Consider the following 18651-nt stretch of genomic DNA (forward strand, 5'->3'; position numbering starts at 1 on the left):
CGTTCGGTGAAGCGTTGCAGCAGCGCGCGAGGCGCGGCAGTCATTTCCACGACGGTGCGCTGCAGGGCGTGCGCGGGAGGATGGGCACCGCGTCGCAGGGCGGGTATGGCTGCGCGAGCGAGGCAGAGGTCGTCAGGATCCTGGAGCGTGTCGACCAAGGCGCTGGCGAGCGCTTCGTCCTGGGTTTCGGCGATGCGGTCCCAAGCTTCGCGGACGGCCTGCATGAGCCTCGTGGGGCGGTCTTCAGCGCTTCTCCCCTGCAGGCTTCGCAGCCTTTGGACGGTGGCGGGCGGGTCCATGGGCCGGGCGATGGCGGTGAGGTGCTGCAGCTTTCGGATGCTCGATCGGGAGAGGTCGAACGGAGACCCCGCGAGGTTTCACCGAGCCGCTGCGCTGATTCCCACGCCTGGCGGGTCGTTTCGTCTCGTCACCGCACGCCTGCCGAGATGACGCTGCTGCAGGAACTGCCGCCAGACTTCACCTTCGTCCAATCCTCCTACCAGAGCCAGGTCCAGCTGCGCGGCGCCGTGCAGGATGACGCTGGGGACGGGACCAACGCTCTGAGCCTCAGGCCCAACGAGGTAGCCGTCATGGCCCTGAACGAGGTCGCGGTCGCGCGCGGTCGCGGTTTCTTCTGGCACTTGCCCAGCCGAGACCGTCTGAAGAATGATCGAAGCACGACGAACCATGGCAAGCAGGGCAAGGGGAAGAGGGCCGGCGACGCAGCGGTGCCCCAGGACACTCCGCCGGACAGGATGGCGGGCCCGGCACAGCGAGTACTCCCCCTCTGGCCTGACCCTGCCCACGCTGACGGACGCCGCAGGCCGAATTTTCCCACGATGATGTACCTAGACCACGCCTGGAGCGACGCGGCGCGCGAGCGCTTCCGGAAGACACCCCACCGCGCGCGCTACCTGCTCTGCGACGGGCTCCTGAACCCGCCGGCTCGCGGCGCGGCGCCAGCGATACACCGCATCCAGTACGCCAGCCACACGCGGTACCAGCTCTTCGCGACGGACCAGCCCTCGCTCGTGGTTCTGCAAACTCACAAGGCGTTTTACGCCATGTCGACGGATGACTTGGACATGCTACGCGGGCGGACGAAACACAATGGGGTGCAGTTCTCCCAGACATCGAAGCTGTGGGATGACGACGAGCACCTGGTCGAGCGCTTCACCTGCCCAGACGCCCAGGCGCTCTACGCGCAGCTGACGAGCCTGTGCATGGCAGGTCGCAGTGCTCCCGTGACCGCAGGGGAGCTTTCCCGGTATACACCCAGGCCCGCCGCGCTGCCGGCGCCCGCTCAGCTCCTGGGGACGGTGCCGCTGGGCAGTGAGGGCAACAATCGATCCGGGCCCAAGTCGAGCAAAGGCTGCATCAGGCAGCGCGCGAGGAAGTCGGGTGGGCCGAGCGAGGAGCCGGTGGACGAGCTTGGGGGCATCTAGGGTGGGAAGGCCACGGGCGGAGGTAGAGGAGGGCTCGCGGAAGCGGGTGGTCTGTCGAGCGGGAAGACGAGCGTCTGCTTCTTGATCAGACGTTGGACGTTCAGACGTTGGACGTTGAGATAGGTTCATCTTCGGCCCGGACTAGTCGCCCTGTCATGCCCAGTTTGGATAGCCCTTTAAACAATTTTTCCCTTTTCGCACTAGTGTTGTGACCAACCACGGAATTCACCTTGCAATCGACCACCGACCGGAAAGCCGGTCGTGAGAAGGTGATCCCAACCCGTTCAGCCTCTCCAAGACAATCGGACCTGCCCTGGAGTGGCCTTTCAACGATGATCAAGAGCCGCAAGATCTACACGCCGCACACGACCAGAAGCTGACAGAATCGGCATTTGCCCACTTTCGTTTTGATATCATCTGGAAGTGTGCTTGCGACGGGCCTTGCCTTGTAGTGAGAAAGCGCGATGGCAGAGGGGCGTACGTGAAGTGTTCCGAGATCCGTGTCCACTCAAGAGGGCTGCGCACTTGCTTATTCCGGGCCAGCGAGAGACACCTACTTCTGGCTTCCCCTACCTGCTACCCACCTACCTGTTACCCAGCAGCAGCAGCAGCGCAATCCCATCTCACCCCAGCGAGTTCCCAATAAGTATGCGAAGCGCGCTGACGGACGCCTCTGCAGAGTGCTAACCCGTGACAGCGCCGCGATACGACGCACCGGCCGCATGTCCACCGCCGGGCCCGCCAGGCCTCCCGACGGGGCCACCGCCCTCTGGGCCATGTGGCCTTGGGCCTCCAAGAATTACGCTGCCGTGTGCGAGGGAGATGTCTTCTCCGTGCTCTTTGGACTCAGGCACGTCGTCCGCAACTTCGAGTTCGCACCCGTCGACGGGGCGGTATGCCTCGAAGAGCCTGGCTTCCCACCGCAGGCTACGTACGCGCAGAGGCTCCTCTCCATCCGCCATCGCATGCTGAAGGACCCCCACGCATGCCGCTTTGTTCAGTTTGATGTGAAGAGCACCACCGGGCTAGAAGCGGGTTCGCAGACATCCCTCACAGCCGTCAGACAGCACCGCAAGACCGCCTTCTGGATCATCGTGTGCGCGAGCGATCCCAGCTTCGTTTCGCTGATACCCAACATACCTACGATGCGTCGGCGGCGTGAAGGAGAACACCTCTTCGCTGTCAATTCTACGAGGCGGCTTGCCGTCAGCGGTATCGCGTATGGCTACCTGGACCCCGAACATGCAGCCCATCGCATGCCTCTTGGTCTCCTGCAGACCGCCGTGGAGAGGGTGCGCGCATGCGCCATCGCAAGCGCATCCGGTGACAGGCAGGACTACGTGAATCCGTGGACGGGGGTGGCGTACCGCGGCTGGGTGCCGGCAATCACGGAGTCGACGGACGACATGTGGCCGCGCGAGGACACGGAGCACTCCGGCGCATCCCTCGGGATCCTGGCGCTGTGGCGGGAGCTGCGTCTGGCCAGCGGCGACGGCGAGGACGTCCAGTTCGACATGGTGGGCCTGCAGCCGCGCCTGGCCGACATGAAGGTCGTCTTCAAGCAGCGGCAGTGGCTGATCCAGTGCAAGAGCGACACCCAAGATCGTCAACCGGGCCAGTTCGGCGACGTTGCCATCGCCCGCGAAGGGGATAGGTACGCAGGCCGTCGCGGGGACGACGGCGAAGCGCCGTGCTCCATCCACCACTTTTTCTCCTCGCACGATCGGTACACCTCACTTGCCGACGCCCAACGTCCGCTCGCTGACCAGAAGCACGCAGGTTCGACTTTTTGCTGTACGACTTCCGCTTCGACGGCGGTGAGCAACCGCTGACGACGGGCTTCTTCTTCCTCCCAGAGCGCGTGCTGCCAGACGAGTTCTTCACATCGTCGGACCAGACGATCGAGGCCAGCTTCGCCCGCGAGGAATTTCTCAGGTACTACATGACGATTGAGGAGAACGGAGACTGGGCGAGGCACATTTTGGACGTCATCGACGATAATCCGGCACCCCGTCGGGCGTCTCGACCGCACCGCGAGTGCGCGGTGCGCCGTCCGCTGGCCTGGAGGGTGGTGTCCCGCTTGAAGCAGCTGCAGATGCCCGGGCTCGCGCCGGAACAGCGATTGCCCAACACCGCTGCTGCCATCTGCCACAGGCGGCTCTTCCGCGGCGTGCTCGACCAGTGCGCAACGAGGTGAGAGGCTCGACCAGGTGCTTCGATGTCCGTGATCTGACGCTGCCAGACTGTCCGGCATCATCGTCGTCTTCGCCTATAGACACGCCGCCTGCGATTTCGCCTTCGCCCCTTATGCGTGGACAGCCTCGGAGAGGGACGCATACTGGACGACGGGCAAGCCCCCCGTCACCGTGCAGGACCTCCCTGCTGCCATGCCCATGGTGCCCTTCTACGCTTTCGCGCACGGCACGCGCTGCGACTGGAGGGGGCCTATGCTCTCCGGTGCTGAGTTCCGTAGGGCGAATTCCTGGGCACTACCGCGCATACTACTGTTCGACGCCACGGCTGCAAAAGACACGGCAGGGCCGCTCTTTGTAATACCTACCCCTGACCTCAGCGTCACGGCGCGGCATCGACGAGAGTACCAGCTTCATGTAGAGGTGGACAAGAAGAAAGGTGATCGACACGGCAGGGTACCCCTCGTACGAGAGCTACTCCACACTGGGCGCAACATCGTCGACTATGCGATGCCAAAGCTGGGCCCAAACGCATACGAGACGACGAGCGAGGATGGCTGGGGCGAGCTGTGGGCGCTTCTGGACAGTTTCGCCGGCACGACCCCGTTCGCCTACCCCGAAGGCTGTCGGCGGGAGCCGCGAGAGTACAGAACGACGCTGAAGCAGCTGCACGAGCGATGGTGGGAGGAGGAGACCAGGCGTGCGGAAGATGGTGCCGGGACGTAGCGGAAACCCTACGCGTCGACGCACCACCAGTTTCGACTCTTGCAACAGCTCGAAAACTCGGGTGGAGATCCGGGCGTCTGCCACATCCAGCTCGATCGATATCCATGTGGAGATATCGCATCTCCCAATGTTGGTCATCTGCTCTGCGTCATCTTCATGCGGAATTCACTTGTAGTTCAACTGCCCTCGAGCGTGGAGATCAGACCATGCTCGTGGATCGAGCATCGTCTCATCTGGCCTAGAAGGGTGGTTGATGTGGCTGTCGAGAACTTTCAGACGGATCCGGAAAAGGCGAAACGTTGGATCCTGTAGCGGCTACAAAGTTCTGCATCTCATTCACCAGATATCTTTATGCATTCCACGCACTCACATCCCGCTCCAGCTTGCTGTCTACCTTTTAACAACCTTTCTGCTTCCTACTATATGGGGTACAGTTAGACGAAGGAAGCCGGTTGCAAGCTGAACGCTGGCTGGTTCGTTGACTGTATACCACGGATGGGCTGCGAAAGTTTTGTCGGTGATGTGAAAACTGTCGTGTGGACGCTACCATCCACAAGAATCATGGCGAAAGCGTATAGGTATGTGTGCATCGAGCGTGGTGTGTCTAGATCTGGTGCATGGTTGGCCTGAAAGCAAACAGGTCCGCTGCGGGGTGCGGTAGCGGTCGAAAAACAGGGGGAGCCGTCAAGAATCATCACCCTGCTGCATTCCAGATCGGAGCGCCAACGTGTAACACACAGGGCCATAAGCGGGTGCGTATAAGCTAGGCCTCTACCCATCCACTCGTAGTGCACGCAGACTGAAAATCAACGAAAGTGCATGCAGACTAAAAATCTACTAAAGTACACGTAGACTGAAAATCTACCAAAGTGCACGTAGATTGTGAAATGAGAATACTCAACTGCTATCATGTCCAAGGAAATTTTAGTTTCCCCAATCTCCTACCAATTTAAAATGGTCTACCCACAGTGCAAACGCCGCTCTATCCGATTCCATCCGTTCCTGGCCTGCCTCTAAGTTAGGCATAACATAGGAGGCAATACTATAACGTAGAGGCTAGCCAGCCTCGCGCCTGCGCATCCTCCCGTGATTAGTTTATTAATTACATACTCGAAAGGCACAGTGGGCCTCCCCTCAGGGAAGCCAGCAACGCGGCCAGCGATGCTTTGGGAAGCGAAAGTTCGATAGGGAAGACACCCCAGCCGGCGACGCAAAGAAGATGAAAGTGGGAGACGTTAAGCGCGAGGACGAATTGGCCTACAACGATCGCCAGGGTGGCGGTGCCGACGATGCGGGTGCAGCCGGCCGAATGACAGGACAGGGAGTGGAGAAGCTAGCATCTAGAGGCCTGCAGGCCGGCGTGGTGGAGGAGAAGGAATGAGGTACATTCGCGTAGAGGCATAGCTCCAGGACCGGAACGAGATACATCCACATAAAGGCATAGCTCCAGGCTAATCGTGCACTTGACTTCTTTTCCGCTTCTGATGTAGCACTTCAGGTGTGACTGTTCAGAGCACCGAAATTGCGCTCTTCCCACACCAGACCATTAGAAGGGTAAAAGTGTATACTAGCGTACCATCAACCCTCCACTTTACCGTAGCAAGAGTTCAAAATATATCAAAGAGGGAGTCAAAATTTGGTACAGTGAATTTTATAACTCTGTGACGTGTTTCTTATAAAGCTGGCACCTAATATAATAGACTATACTCATAAAGGATGTCCATCCTGCGCGATCTGCACGTTTCAAACTTGCTCCACAGTACAGGTGGGGTGAAGTTTAGCAGGAGCCGCACTCAGAAGGGAGCAGCCAAGGCCTGCATATAGGACAGGAGGGTGTGCAGTATAGCAGGCATCGCGGCGAGGAGGACTAGTCCCAACACCAGTAGCGTAACGTTGAAGATGAGCAAGAGAGCCTTCAACACCCACTCGCGAGCGATGGTGGCGGCAGATGTACCAAGCTGGATGCACCAGGCGTGAGCACCTTGCACGCGTCGGGGAGTGTACGGCTACAAATCAGCGGTGCTCGGGGGCGTGGGTAGAAGCGGAGACGAACCAAGGTAGCTGCAAAGACGGCGCTCACGACAGGACTCAGCGCATGCACGAGTATGACGACAGACACCTAGACGTGCGTTTTAGAGGTGGCGGGGCGAGAGAGGGTGTTCCAAGCTTACAGCGGCAACGCTGCCTCTCACGATGGGGGGGCAGCCGACGATGTACTCGGCAGCAACGGTGGAGGCTGATGAAAAGGCACGTCGCTGGGCCGCCCAAGCATCGGAGACGTGCGTTGCTGCAGCGGAAACGAGGTGGTTGGGCATGTTGAAAGGCAGGTACTCGAACGAGCGCATTCGGGATGTTGCTCAACGACGGCCGATGGGGTCGGGTGAGTTGGGCGTATACACACGGCGGAAGACGGGGACGTGGTGAGGGGGGAGAGCGCGGCAGCGTACGGCACACGGCGCTACATGTATGCGCGTACCGTCGTCGTGCTCACCATCCTGGGTGTCTGACGTCGTGTTTGGGCGTGGCTCTTCCTGCTCTGCGTCAGAGGTCTTGCCGCGCGGGCCAGCGGCGTGGATGGGATTCAGCCATGCCCGCGATGTTGCTGCACGATTCTGGATCAGGGGTGAAGAAGAAGCGGAAAAGTTGGCAGCTAGCTGCTCCAACACCGTAGGCGGCACCGGCTTCGTCCCCCATGTTCCATGCGCCAGCCCTTGGCAGTTCGGACGTCGTCTGATACACCGTGGTCGTCGGCAAGCAAAGGGTTTTTTGTTTTGCTGTCTCGTGTGCGCGTGGCCCAGACAGCAGCCCCCTCATCGCGAGCCGTTCCGACGAAAGACCACCTGATTGGGGTTTCGGCGCACATGTGCTCTGCCCCGAGGCCAGGTTCGGCGGTGGGCAACGGTGGCTGGAGACGATCGAGCAGCAGCCTCGCAATCGCTTCGCCGTTCACCTGCCAGCCTGTTCCCCATGGTGAGTTGAGGCACCCGACAACCCGTTACCGATGGCATCCGACTGCGAGGAGAGCGCTGCGGTGCTTTCGACAAAGATGCTCCGCCTGATGAACGAGAAGCTCCCGCTCGAGCTGCGCGAGCAAATCTACCGCGACGCCTTCCCTGAAATCCGCTCGACGAGCAAAGCCGACCGCGTTCCCATCCTGCTGGATCGACCGTGTTTCTTGATGGGGCGGGGTCTGCCACACAACTCCCACACCTGCCGGCTATGCACACCTTCGCGGTGGGCCAAGTTCAGACGCTCACCCTTTGCTGATGCCACCAAAAATCCCAACGCCTGCGAGTTCATCCGGGCCTACCTCCGCGACGTCACCTTCTACTGGAACGCGAGGGCCACCGAGGCTGGACGAATGGGCCACTTCCCAGTAGGTATGAACGATTTCTTGCGCGATGTCCGCTCTCTTGGGCACCCCGATGTGTTCATCAACGTCGTCGTCGCTCCATTTGACAAGGAGGTGGATGCTGCCTTGCAGCATCTCTCTTGGACCATTGGCGTTTTTTACCTGAATGGGATGAAGGCTGTCTTGTCGTACGAGCACGAAGATGTGTCCCTCGCCGACGCCCTCCTGCGGTCCGCCGAACTCGTCGCCTCATCGATCCCTCATCACTCCCGACAGCACATCCGACAGCTCCGAAAACGCTTCCCCGGGCGTCGATGGGCGAAGGATTTCATCCACGAATCGGTGTGGGACTGGCTCTTCCGCGCCCCAGCCTGGTTGGATGGCGATGCTCTCCCCGTGCAGATGCTGCAGGACGACGCGGAGGTACGGCGGACGTTCCAAGCGTCTCGCGAGAGGTATCGCAGCGCGCAACATGTTTCTCTGCGCCATCTCTGGCACTCCAGGAACTCTGCTCCGTTGCAGCCTCGAGAGATGCCTAAACTCAGGCTTGACTTTTCCGGCGCAGTTCGCGATGGGGCGACGGGTGACGGGGTGACGGACGCAGTTGTGCTCAGTCTTTGATCAGGACCAATCTATACTATTTCTTTGCATGCTACGTGCCGTTGACAAACTGCCATGGTCGCTGCGACGCGATGCACGTGTGCCAACGAGACTGACCCACAGACAGCCAGAGTCACCACGCGCGTGGCGAACGAGCCGCGCCTTCGCAGGCGACTGAGATGCTACGCGCGTTGAACAGCAGCTTTTGCATCGATCCGTGTCGTTCCCCTCCCCCCCTGTCAAGCCCTCTTGCATGCCGCAATGTTACTTCGAGTGTAGCACTCGCTCGCGTGCCTTGATCAACTCCTCTGCTTCATGTTAGGCGTCGGACAAGGGCGGCGTTGACCGCAAGCTGGAGGTGCTGACCGCAAAAGCTCTCGAGGAGCGTCCTGAGCTGTCTGTCGTGCTTCCCCACTTGCCTTCTCCGCCTCAGCACGCGGAGCATGGGTTCGACGAACTTGAACTGCACCGCGCAAGCGCATATAGCAAACGTGTCGTAGGGATGCTGGTACTTGTTGACCTTGACGGAATATGCCTCTGACGCTGCTCAGCACGCGCCACCTCTGTCGATTCGTAATCGCGGGGTTACGCACCTTCGAAGCATGGCACACCCGCGACGAAGCGATAAACCTCGTTGGCCCTTTTGAGCAGCTCGCCCTCGCCCGCGGGCAAGGGACGCAGCGACTCCATGTAGCAAGGCCAGAGCCGCACGAGACCAAACTCGTCCGTCGTGGGCTTCGGCGGGGCCGTCCACGTCTGGAGCTTCTCTAGGTTGTCGCTGCGCTTCCGATCCCTGCCGCTCCACAGCTTCTTCCGACCCACCTCCGCCCACTCTGGCACAGGCTTGGTCACCTGGTGGGGGTCCAGCTCTGCAAAGTAGTGCTTGAGCTGGCGCACTTGTCAGCGCACCGAGCGTTCGACGGACGACTTGCTGCTCACCTCGAGCACCCCAAAAGCACGCGGAGCTTCCGTGGCCCAGTCGAGGATCTCGTTGAATTCCGCCACGGTCGACTCGCCAGCTCTGAAGCTTTTGCACCTCATCCGGAGCTCCTCCAGTGCCGCGTTTCGATCGATACCCTCCATGACTTTGTTCGCGGCTGGCGGCTGGCGTAAAGTTGGTAGTAAAGCCGGGCGACGAGCTCTCATATTTGGACCTCCGAGCGGGCGTCGAGACGGATGCGCGCGCCGTATCACGTCGCACCGGACCGGGAACGGGTTCTGCCCGTCGTCGTGACCTCGCGCCGCGCGGCACCAGGCGTGTCACGGCAGCGCCCGTACGAGGCGGCACCAGGCGTGCTTTGAGTAGACGAGGCGCTCGGCTGCACGCTGATTCCCCTGCCACCGTGGTGAAGCTGCTGCGCGAATCCGTACCGATGCGCGATTGGTCGCGTGCCCCGAGACGCCGTTGGGAAGATGTATTTCGCCTGTCCGAACCCAAAACATGTTCCCTTTCTCGAGGACACGCTGGAAACCGAGTTGTACTGTCGGAAAACGTGAGGGTTCTAGTCTTGCGCTGCGTTGCACCTCCTGTCTTGCAGAAAGAGACTCCTCCTGCGTGCTCTTGTAAGAACCGGGCTCGTTGTCGGAGCGGCCCGGCGCGTGCTCACCGCGTCCAGGTCGAGACTCGACATGTCACCCACCAGCGACGACCGTGTTGAGTATTTCCGAAGGACCGTCAAATTTGCGAGTACCTCCTGTGCCGGATGGGTTTGCGAAGGCTGGGTGATGGGCGTGTTGATGCGCGCCGTCCGAGGCATCTCCGGAGTCCATGTCGTTTGGGGTAAGGGTCTCCCACTGACGATGCACCTGCTGACGTTCTTGCAGGCCGAGAAGGCAGCGCGAGCGATGGAGCGTTCATCTTCTCCCATCGTACACTGCCCTCCGACCCCCTCGCAATCTGGGAGTATTGCGTGCGGGAAGGCCCGAGCCTCGAGGGATCCCTCTGCCGCTTCGACGTCAAGAGCGGAAGGTACGCCTTTCGCTATGACGCCATCTACATCATGGCGAATCCTCAGGATCCGCACCACATCTACATCGTACCTGGACAGACCTGGCTCGAGGCCTTGCATACGTTCGCGGATGGCTCGTCGTGGATCCTGAGGCAGTGCGCCGTCGAGCTCGATCATGTGCCCACCGCTCTGGAGTCGCTCTTCGACGCCTGCCAGTCTACGCGGGAATTCCTCTCGACGCCCTCCCAGCCACCCAGCGCTGCGAGGCCTCGCCGGTGGTACAGGAATCCCTCCACCGGCGTCGAGTTCGACGGTTGGTCCGTACCCCCGCCGTCTGACGCTGCACAGTTCACGTACATACGCCACCCGTGGAAGCGGTCGTCGGAGCAAGCCATCCTGCGCATGTACAAGCACCTCGACGGGCAGCCAGACATCCGCCTCCTGGACAACCCGCTGAAGCCGCTCATCGCGGACAATGTGATCACGTGCACTGACCCTCAGGCCGGTTCGTCGCGACAGTTCTTCGTCGAGCACAAGATGAGCACAAAGGAAAGGACGCTGGACCGCTTTGCACTTGCAACCTCGAATTGGCACGTGCTGATATCGCAGGTTGCGCGCCCGCAGTCGGACTTTTACCGTCTTCTTTTCGCGGGATCCTCCGAACCGACACGCCGTCTGACAGAGGGTGAGGTTGGCGCCGCGCTGACGGAGAACTTGCGCGAGCGTGGGAAGGAACTGCACAGGATCATGCACGACAGGTGGTGTACCTCGCCGGGAAGTGATCACGCCGATGACGAAACAGACTCGGACGACTACGACAACGATGACTCTGATGACCACGACGACGACGACGACGACGACTACGATGACGATGGGCCAAGCGCGTTTCTCGAACCTCTTCTCGAGGAAGAGGAAGTTGCCGGGCGTAGGGAGGTCGAGAATGCTTCTGATGAGGACAGTGGAGACGCGAATGACGAGGTGAGCGAGCAGCAGAGCAGGAAGTGGCGGGTCAACTGTGACAGGAGCGAAACGCGCACGTACGAGACGCTCAACGATCAGTCCTGGTATCTAGGCCAGCACGTGTGTCTCCGCGCGCATTCGGGCAGCTCCCACGGCACCTTGGTCTTCGTCGAGCACGTCTGGAGCGAACGTGACAAGGCCGCATACGCGCGGCGCCGAACGCTGCCGCAGCCTAGCTTGGACAGCCGGCAGGTACCCATTGCTTTTGGCCGGCGCTTGTACGACTTCCCAAACGGAGAACGCCAGTACTTGTTCACGACCGCGTTGCAGCATCGCTGCACAAAGATCAGGACGCTTTACATGCTCTCCGGCCCCACCGCCAACGGCCGTTCCCTAGACGAGGCCAAGCTCACCCTGCACTGTCAGGATCCAACGGACGGGCGGTGCGCCCAGTGCGATGAACAGCATGCTCACGTGCAACGCTGCGCGGGCGACAACGTCCACAGCTTCCCTGCCGGGACGGGTACCCACCCAGAAGTGTTGAGTCGCATCGGCAAGTGCCTAGGAGCCTTTGGCATAAGAGATGGTGGGGTGTGGCAGAGGTGTGCAGACCTGCTGACGGAGGAGCACACGTACAAGGCGTACACCCTGTCGCAGCTGCTCCAGAGCACGTGGAAGCACGGCTTGAGGAGACCGCAGCAACTCTGGCCGCTGGCCGCTGCCCAGTCTCAGCCGCGTTGGGCGCCGTGCCACGCGTGCTGGGCTGCCGGGCAGCTGTGCGACGCATCCCCCGAGGCGTGCGGCAGGTGCCAGAGCATCGGGCTCGAGTGCGTCCGCAAGCGCTGCCAGTTCTTCCGCGATCCGGAAGCGTGCGGCGATTGGTGGTGCTCAGAGGTCCACGAAACCGACGAGTATCGTCTCCTGACCGACGAACCGCGAGCCCTGCACGGATTCGACGCGAAGCAGGCCGCCGAGAAGAAGGCGGCCCTTGCTCGCCGCATCCCAGTGTGCAACCACTGCTGGAGTAACGGTTGGCAATTGCTCTGCTCCAGGGCAAAGGTCTGCCACATGTGCAAGCTGTACAGCACGGACGGCGCTTGCGTTCGGACGTGGTGCCGCAAGGCCGATGAGTGCGTCAAACTGCTATGTTCCTACGCTCACGAGGAGTGGGCCGTAGCGTGCGATGTCCAGTGCGACGAGTACATGCCCCGCAAGAAGGGCCTTCCCACCGGGGTCAGACTGAGTCACGAATCCAAGAAGCAAATCGCCGCGGAGAGGGGGCGAGTTCTACGGACGATCGAGATCAAGTCTGCCCGTTACTACGACATCCCACGACCCACGCAGCCAGCGAGCAAGGAAGCATGATCGAGTTGATCGCCTACGCGACGTGCGGTGGGGTCAAACAGGTGGCAGGTAAAGTTCAGAAACGAAGTGCTTGGACGCTACATGAAATAACATCTACTCATCCCCCTTCCTCCTCGATTGACTGGAATAACCGACTGCTGGACCGCTACCAGCTCGCGTCTCGCTCCGCGGGTTCCGTCCTGGTGTGCTGCCGCAAGGCGGACCTCATTTCCTCCTGCAGCGAGGTGGCTGCGGTGATCCGGTCGTTCTCCTCCCGCGCAGTTCTCTCAACCCTAGCCCACTTCCACCTTCGCGCTTCGCGTTCGTACCCCCTCACGTCGATGAGCCAGTCCTTGATCTTCGTCATGCTCGCTTTCGTTAGGCGTTGCTCTGGCCAGGGGCGTTCCATCGAGAGACGAGGCTGGTCGGACGGGTCGAGCTCGTTTTGGCGGGGAGGCACCGGACGAGCGTCGGGACGGCTTACCGCAGCCTCCTCGGAGGACCGTTTCCGTCGGCGCTGCGGTGGCTCCGCCGCTTCGCTGGTCGGACTCGTGCTGGTGGAGGGGACGAGACCGCCTGCCTCCGCACCCTCCTGGCCCGTGGATGCCGCATGCGGGCTCAGGAGGCCGGCGAGCACCCCGTGCCACGGCTTTGCATGCGGTATCCACTCGCGCATGCACTTTTCGTGCAGCCCATCGAAATCGCCAACCGCCGACGGGTTCTCCAGCCGTCCCAGGGTGCCCGCGAATCCGGGTGCTTGCGAGCTACCAAGGCTTGCAGCCCCCTGTAGCAGGTACGGTGGCTGAGGTCGCAACGCCATGACGGCGGGGCTCCTCATGATTTTGCCGTTTGCCGGGCTCCTGTTCCCTTGCGTGAACCACCCAAGTTGCTTGCGGTCCTCGAATCGCAGTAGGGGCAACCGCAAGACTCCGGCCTGGTCGTCGACGATCTGGTTGGAAGCGCGACACCACTCGTACCGGGCTTGGAAGCTCCTGCCGCGCCACGTTTTGCGGGTCGCTGCTTGCGAGGTCCAGGCCCGATGCACCATGAGCAGCGTACCGTAGTGGCACTTCCAGCCTAAGGAGCCAGGTACGTTTACCCACACGACCGGCACCCACATGTAGAATACTGGACATGTTAACGAATCCGCTTTCCAAAGCAAACCGGATGCAACTCACCAGCGTCGTCACGATCGCAAGCAACGTCGTTGAGGAGGACGGCGAGGGCGCCCGCAGGGACAGATGCCAAGCTGTGCCAGCCAGCAATGTTCGTCAGCGTGCGCTTTCTATCCGCGTACAAGGCCCTCATCCTCACGTATCGATAATACTCGTCCACCCCTCGCGGCACGCCTGTCCACGCCGAGCCGCATGCAAGCTGGAAGAAGCATCGGTACGCGCTCGTGCCCGGCATCCGGTCCAACTCGATGGGCCGCATCCCTCCAGCCTCTTCGCAGGCGGCCACGGTCGCGCGCAGGCGGTCGTCCTTCCAGAGCATCGGCCAGAAATTGCGTGTGGCCTCGAAGAAGGCGCGACACAGCTCACGGGCAGCATCCGGACCGCACGTGCAAGCTTTCGGCTCGGATGTGCCAGTCTCGGTCTTCGAATCGTCGGCGCCCGTCCCCTGCTTCCTCTTCCGGGCGCTCTGCTTCCGCTCAGCACCCTCGAGAACTGTCTTCCGCCACCGCCACCATCCCGCCATGTGCTCGTCGCAGGGCCACAGAACCATCTTGCGGGGTCCCTTTCCAGGTTGAGTTGCAGGGTTGCGCGGTGATGCAGGGTGATCGCAGCTGCCGTGCTGCCTTACATGGCCACAGGCCCCGTGAGCGGTCGGTGAAAGGCTTGGGGTCAGTTCCTTGGGCATCACAAGCTGCCAGTCACGTCGAGAAGGAGCGTTTTACCTCACCCACGTGCATGCACCCGAAGGGGGCGTGAAAAAACGGCAAGCGCACCTTGAGCCAGTGCACGTCCATCACACCCAGACTTCGCTTGATGATGGTAAAAGAGATCTTGCGACAGGATGGAACCATGGCCCCGCGGCCACCTTGAGCCGGGACATCACAAGGACCATCGAAGCGCCACCTGAGGGGCTGGTCACTTGCCATCGAAAACGCGATCCAAATGCTACTCGAGCATCAGCGTAGACTGTGCAATGCTTTGGATAATACCGTCGACGAGAAGAGGTGGTGTAGGTGGTTCTATGCATTGCACCGCTCTTGGCGCTCCAACTTGTACGGGCTCTGTTGGTGTCGACCAAAAGGCTGAATGGACCGATTTCAACTGCGCCCATGGAAATCGGCGCATAAAAGACCACTCATGTCAACTTTTACCGCTTCGCAGAGACTTCGTTCTTGCAGGTCTTTTTCCTAAGATCGCTTGTAACAACTCTAAAACCTCGGAATGACAGACCTCCTCCTAATACACAGTACCGCTGAATAGGTAGAAGCCGAGTGTCCAGACTCCTCCAGAGGAAGAAGAGTGCACATGCTTCGCCTGCTTGGCCAGCCCGAGCGAGACGCCTTGCTCGGCTGGCTCGAAACGTGCTCTGAAGATGTGATGGGTGGGGAATGGCAACCGTGCAAAGGCCTCGCGTATCCGCCCATGTTTGCTGCGGTAGGTAGCTTCCCCAACGCATGGCAATTACAGTTATTTTACTTTGTAGCTTCAGGGCGAGTCAACTAGTAATTTATTTGTCTCAATCAAGTATAGCACTTATACACTTCAAAGCTTCCAACCTGCTGACTGACTCTCCCCAACACAAGCACAGCACTAGAAATGCCATATTCCTTTCTACTCTTACTGCGCTTCCGCTGTAGAATTATCACCACTGGATCTTGTTCCCTGCCCTACACACACTCTGAACCTCCACCCTCACGCCTTCACTCTCCGCGGCCTTGATTCTTCTTACAGAAGCCTCCTACCAGGCCGTGCTATTGGGACGTAATCGGTACTTCTGCTACAAGGCCGAGGCCCTCAAGCCACCAATCAAGGATGTCAAGGAATGGATTAAATCATCTGGTCGTGTAATCATGTTCGATCTCTTCCACTCAAAGGGGGAGTCTAGACTCTCCTTTGGTAGCAGCGCGTCAAACGATATCATCATCCCGGGAGCCGGGATCACAGATCACCAGTTCCTGCTCCCCGTGGATCCTCACAGCCGGGCGCTGACGGTCGAGAACATCAGCAGCGACAGGCTCGATGTCACCACACACACTACCATCAAAGCGACTGACGTGCATATCAACAAGCGCAGGGTGGCACCAGGGGACACGAGGAAGCTTAAGGATCGTCAGCTGGGCGCTGGAGTAGGCATGCTGCACCGCTTCCAGATCATCACCCACCGTGGTCCAATCGGTACCATGCTCAACATCCGGATCAACGACTTCATCGAGGCCCTCCCAGGCCCATGTCGAGGAGAATGATCCAGGTGAAGACATCACCATCACAGACGATGAGGACCAGGAGGACGAAGATGATGAGTGGGATGAAGATCTGACGCTGGGTGGGTTCATGTCGAGGACGAAGTGGACGACGAAGACTTTGGGGATGACGAGGACGAGTGTGATGAAGATCTGGCCGTTGACGAGTTCAGCGTCGAGGATGACGTGAGCGACAAGCACGTTGAGGAGGACGGAGACGTGGACATGAGGCCAGCTTTTGGATCCACACTGATACTGGTGCAGGCGGACTGGGATCGCATGCTGGTTTTTTTGCACATGCAGCCTTTTGATCCACGCTCTGGGGGCCTATACTCCGTCACGCTCATTGACGAGGTTCCACGCTTCATTCACACGACACTCATTCGTTCCTTTCTCTGTAGTACTAAACTTGCCAGAAGGGTTTAGGTTTGGATCATCATGTATTCCTAACTCCTGTCCAAGTATGTTGTCTCCTGGCTTTTTGTTATTTGACATGTAGAGAAAATTTAAATTAATATGGACAGAGTTGGCTGCAAAGGTGTCTTCCTCCAGTAGCAAATGCAATCCGCTCCTGCTATGCTATCGCTATTCATATTGAGAGCATGCCATTTCCCTCCGCATGTAAGTGTGCTTGTGATGAATTTGATAAACTTGCAGGCGAAAATAGCTCAGGTGACTTGGTAGGCATATACGCCGTATTTTGCATTGACCTCAAACGCGACTCACACAGCGCGCTGCTCACACACTGACCCAAATTCGACCAATCTCGAATTGGCAGTACCGCATAATATACCCAAAAGTACTAGGCATCAAGCAAGGCTCGATAGAAGTTAGCCGCTGGTAGTGAATTGCGAGCGTCGAGCAAACTCACCTTACTCTCTACCTGCGCGTCGAGCGTCACAAAAAATGACGTAGAGTAGGGTCAGCGGGCAGAGGAGCAGAAACGTATACCACTCGACGACCTGGATGCTCTGACGCCAGCGTCCCGCGGTGTCCGGAAAGAAGGTCCATAGGATCATCACAGCGGCGGTATCGAGCACAATAGCAGTAGCAGCAAAGAAGATGAGGCTGAGAGCAACGATGCAGGCATAGCGGATCTGATTCATGTCTGAGGACCTTGGTGATTGACGCAGGTTGAGGCTCGAGTGGTGGACGTGGAGGTGACGGTGATGGTTGAGAGTTTGACCGTGGGTGGCCAGGTTTTATACCCACGGCCAGAGCGCTTTGTCCCTAAGATCAGACACACGTGGTGAGCAAACCTTCCAGAATGAGCACTGATCCTGAGCGGGACAATTTAATCTGGCCACTTCACGCTGGAAAGGCTAATTCAACCACACCTCACCACCATCTTCTTTTCCAGAACCCCACAGACCTGAGTTTGAACTTTCTGACCCTCCCCTGATATCGATCCTCATGGACTACAACGAAGAAGTCGAGGCTCTTCACCGTGACAGCCTCGACAATCTCCTGGCCTTGCTCGACGACGGGGAATTCCTGGCGTACCTGGAGAGACAGCCGGCGACCATCTTCTCGGACGACCAAAAGGCCATGGTTCGGCGTTGGGCAACGCACCTTGCGCCTACCGCTAGCAACAAACGCAAGATCGCCGGAAGTCAGAGCAGACCGAGCAAGAAGCGGGACATTGGCGATAGGGGCAAGGGAAAGACTGCTGCCAAGCAACAAGAAGATGACAAAGGTGCAGATGAGGATGACGAGGGCGACGAGGGCGCTGCTGGAGTCAAGGAACCTGCCAACGACTGGAAGCCCATACTCGACATCAAGGAACTGACCATTGGCAAAGATACGCATGAGCAACTCGAGAAGTTCCAGGATGGTGGCTCTGTCGCAGATTTCCTCTTGACGCGAGCAGATCGGGATTACCCAGGAGAGATCTGGGACAGCGAGGCTCCTAACCCCGCTAAATCACTCGCGTCACTCCTCATTAATACCGATAAGCTGACCTCGGAAGTGGAGAGCAACTACATTCTATTCCTCTTCATCATGTTGCTGTGGCACCACGTCAAAGAGATGCTTGTACCCGGAGCTGGAAGCGGTCACACATTTTCGCTCGGCAAACTCCAGCTGGTGAAGCTGCGAGACCAACTCACCTTGATCCACTCCCAGAGCGATGACTGGCCAGCAGACTGGACTGTGGAGCGAACGTGCAAGCACATTAGGGAATGGGCCAAGCTTGGTTTCAAGATTGACATCCTAACATCAGAATTCGGACCAGGTTGCTTGTTCGTCCTATTCAAGCCACTCACCGAAGCCTTTCTCTTGAGAAAGATTACAAAGTCTGGACGTACCCACCACGCTGCAATTCGACATTTGGAGGACTTGGGTCTGCGAGAGTACCTTCAGGAGGAAGGTCTGGATGTTTTCGGTGATGCGATCGTAAACTATCTCCTCCGTCCTTTCGCCGAAGCAACGCGTACTAAAGACGCGTGAGGCTTTGGCTACCATCCCCCCACTGTCCCCATCTAGCCCCGTATCCTTGCGTTTCTTGCAACCCTGTCGCTCCTTTTGTACTCCCTTTTCCTGTCCCCTCTATGGCAATACTCTTTAGATAATATATTTGCTATACAAGCGAGCTACATGACTTTTGTGACCCCTCGGCACCCTCACGCTTGATTGGTAAAGCTCCTTAGTATCTAAATCATTCCGACTA

General features: G+C 59.2%; 8 protein-coding genes across 8 annotated transcripts; 6 read left to right on the forward strand and 2 right to left on the reverse strand.

Annotated features, from left to right (window-relative positions):
- Window positions 1-80: 80 nt before the first annotated feature.
- N0V89_007612 (uncharacterized protein) lies at window positions 81-1445 on the forward strand (the record flags this gene model as incomplete). Its single annotated transcript, XM_056216374.1, has 1 exon — window positions 81-1445. The coding sequence occupies one exon, from the start codon at window positions 81-83 to the stop codon at window positions 1443-1445; it is 1365 nt and encodes a 454-aa protein (XP_056070621.1).
- Window positions 1446-2167: 722 nt separating this feature from the next.
- N0V89_007613 (uncharacterized protein) lies at window positions 2168-4363 on the forward strand (the record flags this gene model as incomplete). Its single annotated transcript, XM_056216375.1, has 3 exons — window positions 2168-3171; window positions 3225-3638; window positions 3688-4363. The coding sequence occupies 3 exons, from the start codon at window positions 2168-2170 to the stop codon at window positions 4361-4363; spliced, it is 2094 nt and encodes a 697-aa protein (XP_056070622.1).
- A 3001-nt stretch (window positions 4364-7364) lies between these two features.
- N0V89_007614 (uncharacterized protein) lies at window positions 7365-8493 on the forward strand (the record flags this gene model as incomplete). The annotated part of the gene is made up of 2 exons (XM_056216376.1): window positions 7365-8170; window positions 8439-8493. The coding sequence occupies 2 exons, from the start codon at window positions 7365-7367 to the stop codon at window positions 8491-8493; spliced, it is 861 nt and encodes a 286-aa protein (XP_056070623.1).
- Window positions 8494-8900: 407 nt separating this feature from the next.
- Window positions 8901-9398, reverse strand: N0V89_007615 (uncharacterized protein; the record flags this gene model as incomplete). Its single annotated transcript, XM_056216377.1, has 2 exons — window positions 8901-9203; window positions 9255-9398. 2 exons carry the CDS (start codon window positions 9396-9398, stop codon window positions 8901-8903), a joined length of 447 nt encoding a protein of 148 aa, XP_056070624.1.
- A 620-nt stretch (window positions 9399-10018) lies between these two features.
- On the forward strand, window positions 10019-12589 carry N0V89_007616 (uncharacterized protein; the record flags this gene model as incomplete). The annotated part of the gene is made up of 2 exons (XM_056216378.1): window positions 10019-10022; window positions 10140-12589. The coding sequence occupies 2 exons, from the start codon at window positions 10019-10021 to the stop codon at window positions 12587-12589; spliced, it is 2454 nt and encodes an 817-aa protein (XP_056070625.1).
- A 145-nt stretch (window positions 12590-12734) lies between these two features.
- On the reverse strand, window positions 12735-14293 carry N0V89_007617 (uncharacterized protein; the record flags this gene model as incomplete). Its single annotated transcript, XM_056216379.1, has 2 exons — window positions 12735-13696; window positions 13747-14293. 2 exons carry the CDS (start codon window positions 14291-14293, stop codon window positions 12735-12737), a joined length of 1509 nt encoding a protein of 502 aa, XP_056070626.1.
- An 872-nt stretch (window positions 14294-15165) lies between these two features.
- Window positions 15166-15986, forward strand: N0V89_007618 (uncharacterized protein; the record flags this gene model as incomplete). Its single annotated transcript, XM_056216380.1, has 2 exons — window positions 15166-15181; window positions 15475-15986. 2 exons carry the CDS (start codon window positions 15166-15168, stop codon window positions 15984-15986), a joined length of 528 nt encoding a protein of 175 aa, XP_056070627.1.
- Window positions 15987-17396: 1410 nt separating this feature from the next.
- N0V89_007619 (uncharacterized protein) lies at window positions 17397-18431 on the forward strand (the record flags this gene model as incomplete). Its single annotated transcript, XM_056216381.1, has 1 exon — window positions 17397-18431. One exon carries the CDS (start codon window positions 17397-17399, stop codon window positions 18429-18431), a length of 1035 nt encoding a protein of 344 aa, XP_056070628.1.
- Window positions 18432-18651: the final 220 nt, after the last annotated feature.

Source organism: Didymosphaeria variabile, assembly GCF_027946475.1.
Source record: "Didymosphaeria variabile strain IMI 356815 chromosome Unknown scaffold_5, whole genome shotgun sequence".
In the NCBI taxonomy this organism is placed as follows: Eukaryota; Fungi; Ascomycota; class Dothideomycetes; order Pleosporales; family Didymosphaeriaceae; genus Didymosphaeria; species Didymosphaeria variabile.